We start from the raw sequence: 12,164 nt of genomic DNA, 5'->3' as shown, positions 1-12,164 counted from the left end.
TATGTGATTATGAATAGAATTGTTACACTTCCGGTTTATCGTGTTGTCCAGAAGTGTCCGAATTTAATCAAACACTTATAAAACGATATTGGTTATCTTATATCGTCCAAATATTCTGTGAGACTACTTTATAAGCTGACCAGCTGCTTATGACTTCACGCTACGTCGAACGTCCTATATACAAAGTTACTCAAGCAAAACGTATTATAGATGATGCATGACACACAGGAAACGACAGTTAAGATGCCTGCTACCTGAGATTTCAACGCTCAAATTAGCGTTTATACAGTGAGTTAAGGCGCTGGAATAACTTAATTGTTGAATTCAGGAAATCACAGGTGTAGAACAGACACCTGGACTGGAGAGGCGGATTACAAGTCGGAGGAAAACAATAGCCAAATATGGCTGTTAAGACTTTGATCTTCGGGATTCTGTTTCTAAGTCTGGTGTATGTTGTTTCTCCTCAGGTAAGTTAGATATTTTCTTATTAATTTAATCTTGATGTCATTTGTATTTATACATGTATATTCATGTAAAACATTCGCTTTCGCAAATTTAAAATTCCATTTTTGATAAATTTGCGTTGATAAGGTAACGAAACACGGTAATAATAATATTTAACATTTTGGAATATAACACATTATTTAAGGTATAAGAGAGTATTTGGTATAACACTTTTTGATATCATCACCCATGGTATATTTCTTTAGCATTACACCTGTTCCTATTATCGGTGCTGATTAATACATAAGATGCGCACAGATTCAAATCGTTTTATTGTGTGTATCTAAACTTCAACCATAGTAAATAGAACGGTGCTTACGTTATGAAGAAAAATGAAAACCAGAAATAGAAAAAATTACTACTCCAAAAGGATTATGCTTCTTACTTTTATGTCAAATGACCCACATTCTACAGTAAAATCATTGTTAATACAGATACAAATAAAAAGCAACAAATCGAAATCAAAAAGACAATCTTTCTTAGTAAAGACCATTAAAACGGTGTCACTGATTGGTATAAATCTTTTAATTATGACACTAACACGAATTAATTCCCTATCAAACCAGTATAATGTGAATTAGAGCGACACTAAGGCATGACTTTGAACTGAGGGCAATAAATCTTGCATAAATGTTAATGCCCATACGATACATGTCTGTATAAAATGTCAGAAATTATGAAATTAATTATTATTTTATTTGAGAATTTGCCATATTTCTAACTAAATAACAAGAATATTAATACAATGCTGTTAAGCCTTCCTACTACAACATGGAATTAGTCACATATTACCATTTTAGTGCACGAACGTGTTCAGACGATGCTAATAACCATGCATATGTAAAAGGCAATAAAAATGCCCTTGCCCTGTACAGAGATTGTCTATCGTAAACGTGCCACTGGTTCTAAGGTTTGTAGCTTATATAGGTACCATCGTTATATGAGGCGATGATATCTCCCTTTATATATAACGATAAAACGGTCATCCATTTGTTACCACAGACAGTCCTTGCGACCTATAGAGATGACAGGTAGGAATGCGATGGACATTAAAGAACCCACAGATCTGGTGTTTTACATCTAATTAACATCAAATGAAACAATGTTTATAAATAGCGCTATCAGTATTTGTGAAAAAACACTTTGCGTGCTATTATTTACATCTTCAACTTACTAGTAACTTTGATAAACAATATTATTTGCCCAAATTTCATCTAAATTGGGGATTATATCATAATATGCTAATACTCATCTAATCCCCGGTTTCTTAAACTTAAGAAATATCCTATTTTTCCGCAGTGTTGCAAAGGTCTATGTGTAAATGTAAGTTGGGTTCATATATTTCACGTTGTGTATCGAATTTGAGGTATAGTTACGTCTAAGTCTGCATGTCTGAATTCTGTTTGTTTATCAATATCTCAATATTTCCAATATTTCATAACATGCATCTAGCACGCAGGAGAGGGTATACTTAATGGTCATACATTAACTTAAACATAACCAAATTGTCTAAGAAATGTGTCCGTGTGGTAATTTCATATCTGAGGTTATAGTAACACCAACACTATATAAATACTGTATGATTGATTGCCGGGGCTAACCCTAACCCTAACGTCCTTGTTCAGGTTTTAACCACCGAGCCTTGATCACAAATGCTAGACATCAATTATCAGGAAATTGTATTCAATTGCAAATTGGAAAATGACAAGAAATACATGTAAGGGTTATCATTTTTGACATAGTATGATGCTATGATAAATGTTACCGTATACGATATGAAGGAAGATTTTCGTTCATATGCAACGTGACCTTTTCTCATTTCGATAATGTAACGTCGTCGTCGATGAAACAGAAGCACTTCCTCTTCCGTAAGAGGTTTCACTATTATATTGTTGAAATTTACTGATTTTTCTATAAATAAAACATTTCTTACTATTCTTTTATTCTTATTCAGTACTTTTCCATTAATCTGAAGTACATCTATAGGATTATTTCTCCTTTTTATTGTTGTCATTAAGCCACCGCCATTTTGTCATAAAAAACAGTTATTGTCGTAAAGGACATATGTCATCTGGCCTAGTTTATCATATGTTTTACCTACTCAAGGCAAATTTCATATCATATTGGACTCGGTGATGAGTTTACGTTGTAATTTGTCTATTTACAAGGACTTAGGTCCTATGAAGGCACATCTGCTTATCAGACTCTGGACGTTAGAGAGTAGACGTGCTTTCCTCATCATCTTTTTTAAATGCGGCATTTGATTTGCTGATTAAATTCACGTGAACGGCGACGTTTAACGTAAATTGAAACATATAGCATGAGGCTAAGGACTCATGTGGGAGGGATGTGAGTCAAGAGGAGGATAAAAGTAGTTAGTTAGGGATGGTAGGACGTTGCACGGAGCTGTATCTTATTGCCATATATGCACATATGTGTTAGACACATAGTATGACCCTGTTAATAGACTCTCTAATTAATTACTCAAGCCAATACAAGAGTATTTTGTATAATCATTGTTTGAAGGGGAAAAAAGGTCTCATAGCAGTTGAGATAATATATATAGTTTTTTTTAGGAATAATTACATTATTACATTAGCGAGACAAGCCATCAGTTTATGGTAGGTCGTCATTTGTATGTTCAGTGATTTTACATTAAAAACCGTTAAATATTCGTTTTTTGACATTTGACGTCATTGGAAATGCCTGAGACATGTAATGTCCTCAATCTAGGCTTGCCACATCAGCATTGCAGTGCTAATTATTTGCTATGCCATTTTTTTAAAATTTTTTTTTATATCCCGTCTGGAAAGCAACAAATCTCGCCTCCAGCATCATTGCTAATGACAATGCTTTTGTTAATCAAAATTGTCTTAAAATATCAGATGTTATAATTTCTGAATTAATGTATTAATCCTAAGGGCTGAATGGTAATCACTGAATGTATTGATGTAATACAACAGATATATATAAAGGTAACACTCGTATACATGTCAATTTGATATGATAACAACATAATACTACAATATTAAATCAACAACAATATTCATGAAATGTAGCAAAAAAGGGGGGTTAATTTTACATTTAAATGCGACATAACTAAACAATTGCAGATCACTTTGACATGGCATGATATAATGTAAAACATGTCAAGTTTATGATAGCTGTAAAACTATAAAAACAAAAATTGAGATTTGTTTCATCAAAATTCATGTGAAATGAAAGCTCATTTAGGATCTCTTTAATCACAATCATTCAGAGAAATACATTTGACAGGTTTTAAAGTCAAAATAAGAAAAAAAAAAAAAAACCAAATCGAAACAGACAGTTTGTTGCAACATGTTCGATTCACGCCATTGTCGTTTATAGTGACGTCACACTCGAAGTTTCACTTACGCCAACAATGAAAAATGATTCGGTGTCGATTACTATAGTGACGAACAATAGTGCATGGGCGATTTCACTGGGAAACAAGGCTGATTATGTGATAACATGTTATTTAAACATGTCAATGTGTAATGGTATCTCCATAGTGAATTGTTATCAGGACACGTTAATGTGATATAACTACATAATGAAATGTTATCAGTAACATTGTCAATGTGATATAACTAATTAATGAAATGTTATCAGTACATGTCAATGTGGTATAACTACATAATAAAATGTTATCAGTACATGTCAATGTGATATAACTACATATTGAAATGTTATCAGTACATGTCAATGTGATATAACTACATATTGAAATGTTATCAGTACATGTCAATGTTATATAACTTCATAATGAAATTTTATCAGTAAATGTCGATGTTATATAACTTCATAATGAAATGTTATCAGTACATGTCAATGTGATATAACTACATAATGAAATGTTATCAGTACATGTCAATGTGATATAACTAAATAATGAAATGTTATCAGTACATGTCAATGTGATATAACTACATAATGAAATGTTATCAGTACATGTCAATGTGATATAACTACATATTGAAATGTTATCAGTACATGTCAATGTGATATAACTACATATTGAAATGTTATCAGTACATGTCAATGTTATATAACTTCATAATGAAATGTTATCAGTAAATGTCGATGTTATATAACTTCACATAATGAAATGTTATCAGCACATGTCAATGTTATATAACTACATCATGAAATGTTATCAGTACATGTCAATGTGATATAACTAAATAATGAAATGTTATCAGTACATGTCAATGTGATATAACTACATAATGAAATGTTATCAGTACATGTCAATGTGATATAACTAAATAATGAAATGTTATCAGTACATGTCAATGTGATATAACTACATAATGAAATGTTATCAGTACATGTCAATGTGATATAACTACATATTGAAATGTTATCAGTACATGTCAATGTGATATAACTACATATTGAAATGTTATCAGTACATGTCAATGTTATATAACTTCATAATGAAATGTTATCAGTAAATGTCGATGTTATATAACTTCACATAATGAAATGTTATCAGCACATGTCAATGTTATATAACTACATCATGAAATGTTATCAGTACATGTCAATGTGATATAACTAAATAATGAAATGTTATCAGTACATGTCAATGTTATATAACTACATAATGAAATGTTATCAGTGCATGTCAATGTGATATAACTACATAATGAAATGTTATCAGTAAATGTCAATGTTATATAACTACATAATGAAATGTTATCAGTACATATCAATGTTATATAACTACATAATAAAATGTTATCAGTAACATTGTCAATGTGATATAACTACATAATGAAATGTTATCAGTACATGTCAATGTGGTATAACTAAATAATGAAATGTTATCAGTACATGTCAATGTGGTATAACGAAATAATGAAATGTTATCAGTAAATGTCAATGTGATATAACTACATAACGAAATGTTATCAGTAACATTGTCAATGTGATATAACTACATAATGAAATGTTATCAGTACATGTCAATGTGATATAACTACATAATGAAATGTTATCAGTACATGTCAATGTGATATAACTACATATTGAAATGTTATCAGTACATGTCAATGTGATATAAAAACATATTGAACGGTTATCAGTACATGTCAATGTTATATAACTTCATAATGAAATGTTATCAGTAAATGTCGATGTGATATAACTTCATAATGAAATGTTATTAGTACATGTCAATGTTATATAACTACATAATGAAATGTTATCAGTACATGTCAATGTGATATAACTACATAATGAAATGTTATCAGTACATGTCAATGTGGTATAACTACATAATAAAATGTTATCAGTACATGTCAATGTGATATAACTAAATAATGAAATGTTATCAGTACATGTCAATGTTATATAACTACATATTGAAATGTTATCAGTACATGTCAATGTGATATAACTAAATAATGAAATGTTATCAGTACATGTCAATGTGATATAACTACATAATGAAATGTTATCAGTACATGTCAATGTGATATAACTACATAATGAAATGTTATCAGTACATGTCAATGTGATATAACTACATAATGAAATGTTATCAGTACATGTCAATGTGATATAACTAAATAATGAAATGTTATCAGTACATTTTAATGTGGTATAACTAAATAATGAAATGTTATCAGTACATGTTAATGTAATATAACTAAATAATGAAATGTTATCAGTACATTTTAATGTGGTATAACTAAATAATGAAATGTTATCAGTACATGTCAATGTAATATAACTACATCATGAAATGTTATCAGTGCATGTCGATGTGATATAACTAAATAATGAAATGTTATCAGTTTTATGCGATATGATAACTACATAACTACTTGTCAATATGATATTCCGTCGATCATATATACTATATTTAGAATATGTAAATATGATATTACAAGGTCATATTACTACTTTAAAACATGCCAACTTTATGGTACCATAAAAAACGTTCTGTATAATAGTGTTAGATCATATAAATGTGATACATAACAGTATTATGTAATTATATAAATCTTACTTTGTAACTTCAAAATGTAATGTTATCAAAGGTTGGCAATATGATTAAGCGCCTTTAGGCAGTGTTATTTATACATACCTGTATTGATAAAAAAACACAATAAGTAATTATTCACAACACATGATCAACGATATTGCACCTTATTTTATTACGTTTTCAGAGATTGTGAAGACAGGTTCCTTTTTACTACATTAAAAATACCAACAATAAACACAATATATAACAATAAGGGCAATATAACAAAAATAGCGATACCGTAATGTAACAAGTTGATTATGAAACAGATTTGTCTTCTTTGAGTCGGACAGTCACGTCGTAATTTACATGTTTTGGTATGGAATTAGATTTTACTGCCATTAGATATGCAGTTTTACCATATGATTTTCATAACGAGTGAACATAATTACTATTAAGGCGACACAATGAACCATGATACTGGCGGAAGTATACATAATGACATTTATTACGATAAACTATTTATGGTATATTCCCCAAAGAAAGAGTATAGTGTGTGGATTTATATATTCATATATAATCCAACGTTCCGCAAGGCGCAACAAAATGAAATTCGAATTGCTAATTTGATTAAATTTATTATTGATTGGCTGGTGATTGAGTGGTATCATGTGTCGGCCAATGACAAGGAAACAAAATTCACATCCCTCCCCCCAACCGTCCCCCCCCCCCCCCACCCCAACCGCCCCCCCCCCCCCCCCCATCCCCCCTTCTCTCGCTAAAAAAAATCCAAAAAACAAAAACATTTGGCTGTATTACATTTCAAAATTAACTAATGGTATATTATACAGATATAACATTGTCTGTTTTACCTATATGAGCTGACATTTTGTTATCTATGTGAATCCTCACTGGCCATAGCAAAGGTCCTTACGACATACAAACCAGAACGTGAAAAAAAACAGAGAGTGTGCTGGTGTGCAATATAGAAATGATAACATTTATTTAAATCGTAGGTAAAGGTTAGAAGTCACTACAGCACACTATGCCGGAAAAAATGTCATTATCATTCCCATTTGCATATACAAATGGTGTACAAACGTAAATGAGTTACTGCTTAATTGAAACAATTATATAAGATTCTATATTAAAGGAAAATGGTTCATAAAATGTTCATATCATCCATTTGATAATATGAATTTCATAGTGTTGTCAACTTCTTGCTGAGTCCACAATTATCAAAAGAACGTAAATGTCGAATCTCGTTAACTCATAATTAGTCGGATCAGTGAAAAAAACGTTATTATCATCTATTTTATATATAATCTACAATGTATATTACATTCGAGTCAAAAATGCATGTCCTATATAGAATGTTAACTATCGAAATCGAATTTTTAACTTCGAGTAAAGCAGAGTCTTTGGTTATCAGAGTTCCAGCAAAAAATTCAAAGGCTACATCTTTCATAATTTTGTATTCTCTGAATTGATAAGTAAATATAACGGGTGATCGTATGGTTAATGATAAAGTTTCTGTGCAAAACATATTTTTGTTAAATTGCAAACAGCTATGACCATTTTAACCTCCGAAATATTGTTTACAGCACTTTCATAAGATTTTATGTTCTTTAAATGAATTTTGATAAAAAGCAATACAATATATCGAAACAATTATCCATGGACGAGGGAGAACGTATCACTTTAAAGTGATTTGACAGCGATGGTTTATAAGGACTTGAGATGTATATGAGGTCATAAATGTTCCCTAATTGAATATGGATAGTAAATTAAACATGAAGGTCACAGAGCTCAACTGTACAAAATATGTCATTAATCCCATCAGCATTGCTATGTGTATTACTAAAAATATGTTTTTGACATGATAGAAACCGTCATGACCCTAGCCTGTGAATGTATTAACAGGAACGAGTTTAAAACAGAAATTGTCTAATATGTTTGAATATTAATATGTTTATCTCCATCTCTTCATCAATAGTCAAACAAGGCCAACAGATGTTTCGGACTGTTAGCTGCTTAACATAATTTAAACAAAACACACACACAAATGTAAGATCGCGCAAAATGTAAATCCGCAAACTATGTCAGACGAGCAGACAACCGCGAAGTAATAGCCCCGTGAAATTTAACAACTATGCAGTAATAAACCTAAACAAAACCACATATTGATGTATAACATTAACATAAAGGTAAAACTCTTGATTTTTATTTCGTAGAAACGTCAACGCACCATCGGTTTGATATACATTAATATATTATTCATTAATATTCGTCCATTCTCAAACATTCTAATTTATTCACTGATTGATTGATTACTTCATTGTTTTTTACTTATTATATTACTCATTTATTTATTCTTTATTTATTGACTTGTTGATTGATACATTGGTTTATGTTTATATTTATTTATCAATCTATTTAATAATATTTTTCATTTAATGATATATATTCAACTAATAGGTGATGTTTCCGATGAAACAATCATCATCGATCTTGATCTTTACTGGATCAGTATGATGTGACGGTTATTAAGTACATTTCAATATGAATCAGTTAACGTTAAACACTAATTGTAATTTAAACAAGTAACCTGTCAAAGAAACAAGCGTCAAATTGACTAGGGCATGTTTATGTAAAAGCTTCCGGCTTGATACCAGTGTGATCTAATTAATAACGGATTTGACTTGTCCCAAGTGTAGGCTATATACAGAAACTATTTCAACAATGACATTTTCTTTATAAAAACAAAACCTTTTTTTATAAAACAAGAATTAATCATATATATATATCAGTTAAATAAACAAGGTATGACAATCTTGTTATGATAGGGGTCTTGGCTGTGGTTGTCACACAGTGCGATTTACAACTTTACATGATTCATTGATTTTGTACCACGTGACTTATGTGAACCTGTTGAAATATATAAGATGTGTGTCTGCTTTCTACAGTGAATAAATTATAAAGCCCAACTCAAATTAAAGTGTACCTATATAGGAGTGCGATTTTATAATGTATTCTTTGCTTATATATTCACATTCTGTTTTGCATTTGCCTATATGTCGTTAGTAAACCAAATTGTATTCATGAGACCGTATACTACAACTTACAGTGATTCGGTCAGTTTAGGAATACAGCTTCATGTGTTGTAGGTTAAAACAATGGTCCCCAGTTACATTCGACCTAGAGAGCTTTCGAATGCTAGCATTTATCTACATAAACCACCACAAAAAAATTAAGCAACGCAAGTTATCAGAGTAAAATTTAATAATAGAAAAAAATGAAAATTATTACAAGCTCTATTCCTCATCTTTAGGAAGTAATCAAATTGTCACTGTCGTCACACAGGGGCTCGTTGTCGAATTGTAGGAAAGGCTAGACACGACAACATTTAAAGTCCAGCATTTATTAAAAAAATCTTGCGACAAATCGGCAGTATCGACATTGTTTCTGGTTGTGTATGCATACTGAATTATGGTTATGTGGTTATTCACTGATGTCAAAGGCCTACCATACTCCAAAATCGAGCCCCTGTGAAGTTGAACATCGTCTGTTAGCGACACTGATGTGACGGGTTAGACTGGATTCTGTTTCGAACGAAATATCCTTGGAATCGTTTTCACCTACTGTCAAAACGACTTTCATTTAGAATTGAAGAAATGATATTCCTCTGAAAATAACGTAAATCCAGTCGATAGAAACATAAGTTTTTCCGAGGAATCGAGTCTGTCCTGTGCAGTACCCGTTGAACGCCGCATCACTTCTTAATGTTAACCGTATATCATTGCGCCGAAAAACGGCTTTATTTTTAAGCAATCAGAAATTATGCAATTTTGAACAATTGAGGATATCTACAAACGTTTTATAAATTATAATATAAAACCAAATGTGTGCAAAAACATTTCATGTGATTGCTATTAATAACGACATGATGGACTACAGTGTATATCATTCCTTCTGGAAATTTCGGCTGTTCCGATATTTGAACTTGATGACGTCAGTGATAGGGGAAGCGGCAAATTTAAATGTGTCTTAAGCTGCAGTAAATAAAATAAAATTATGAATGTAAATTTAAGCATTGAACTGTTACCAAATGGTAATATACAGTCGATATGAATACAATTTGGGTGACAGATAAATATTTCATGTAGCCGTAACGGGCGACATTCTATTTATCTGTCACCCAAATTGTGTTCATATTGACTGTATACTACCATTTGGTAACAGTTCAATGCTTAAATGAAAGCAGTGCAAATAAATGCGATATTATGAAGACCGTTCATTTATCATATCTGCATAACATTGGATATCTCTCTCTCTCTCTCTCTCTCTCTCTCTCTCTCTCTCTCTCTCTCTCTCTCTCTCTCTCTGTTGCGGGCTTTGCTAAGTGTCTCATTTTCCTCACAAAAATAGATAACAATTAAATACAAAATGTTGTTAACAATCCATGTTTTGGTACATAAATCTGCCATGCAATAGTAATTATTTTCCAATTTAACACAATTAGCGTAGCGATGAATACAAAATAGACACAGCCGATGCAAAGTACATGGAATACACAGATAAGGCAACCAGTACAATACGCATATTAAAGATAAAAGAAGAAAACTCGTGCTCAAACCACTGGGATTTCTAGATTATACCGAAATTTGTATAAAATGTATATTAATAAATGCTCAACTGGGTCATTAGAATGGAAAGGAAGCAGCAATCCAAACATAATTAAAGCCATATATCACAATTTTACGTCTGCACCAACAGTTTTAGTTGAAAATGTACAGGGAAAAAAAATAGAGAAGTACAATGATATATATTATTTAAATTATAATGTAATATTACAACAAGTGAAAGAGATGCTTAGGAATTGTTTAAATGACAATTAACTACTTACATATCATTTGACATATTTAGCATGACAATGGATGTCTAACAATGTTCTGTTAATCATTGTCGACTGTCTTGACATTCGTAAAACGACATTAACGACTTGTAGACTTATAAGAACCAACCATCGCTACGTCTGTATGGAGGCCACATACCGCAGCTGATTCGCCGTTTATGAGTAAAAATATACAGCAAATACCGAAATGTAAACGAAATTGTAATGTAACGTCAAGTTACTGTAAAACTGGTTTTATTAGCGGAGGATTTTTATTTCCTTGTATTCCCAGAACTAACAAATAAATGGACATGTTTTGTCTTCATTTTTATTACTTTTATGCTGTAAAGCTAGGGAAATGTATATTTTTTCGATCGCCCTGTTATCTCAATATCATATAGTTTTCCTCTCAAATAAATCTTGTATATGTTACTCTTCCACCCAAGACAAAATATGACCTTCGTCTTGACCTTGTTGTTAACAGTCTCCAGACATCAAATCGTATTCGAAGTCTTTAGAGTGACTGTCAAAAAAGTGTAATGATGTGTGTGGGGTGAACCTAATGAAGTGTTATGTTGTTTGTAATCACTCTATGGAGTTGCTCGTACTGATATATTTTGTGGAATCTCCAAACATATTTCTGTGCAATCAATGATGTGCCTTACATACCTATATTTCAAGTTCTGAAATGATGAAGGTAAATTTTGCCTCAGAAAATCTTTTGGTGGATCGAATACTAGAGTTCCAAGAAATTTGGCAAACAGTTTGGTC

At 31.3% G+C, this 12,164-nt stretch overlaps 1 protein-coding gene across 1 annotated transcript in view; it reads left to right on the top strand.

The window, feature by feature from the left end:
* The window catches only part of LOC117316115 (histone-lysine N-methyltransferase SETD1A-like), a 44,824-nt gene continuing 32,660 nt past the window's right edge, over nucleotides 1-12,164 (top strand). The window contains exon 1 of the mRNA XM_033870610.1: nucleotides 1-467. Within this exon, the coding sequence (XP_033726501.1) occupies nucleotides 402-467 (66 nt within the window). The 5' untranslated portion in view covers nucleotides 1-401. The remainder of the gene's footprint in view (nucleotides 468-12,164) is intronic.

Source organism: Pecten maximus, chromosome 18 (genome assembly GCF_902652985.1).
Source record: "Pecten maximus chromosome 18, xPecMax1.1, whole genome shotgun sequence".
Lineage (NCBI taxonomy): Eukaryota > Metazoa > Mollusca > Bivalvia > Pectinida > Pectinidae > Pecten > Pecten maximus.
Note: the sequence above shows the minus strand (reverse complement) of the source record. Positions and strands in the feature narration are given on the sequence as shown.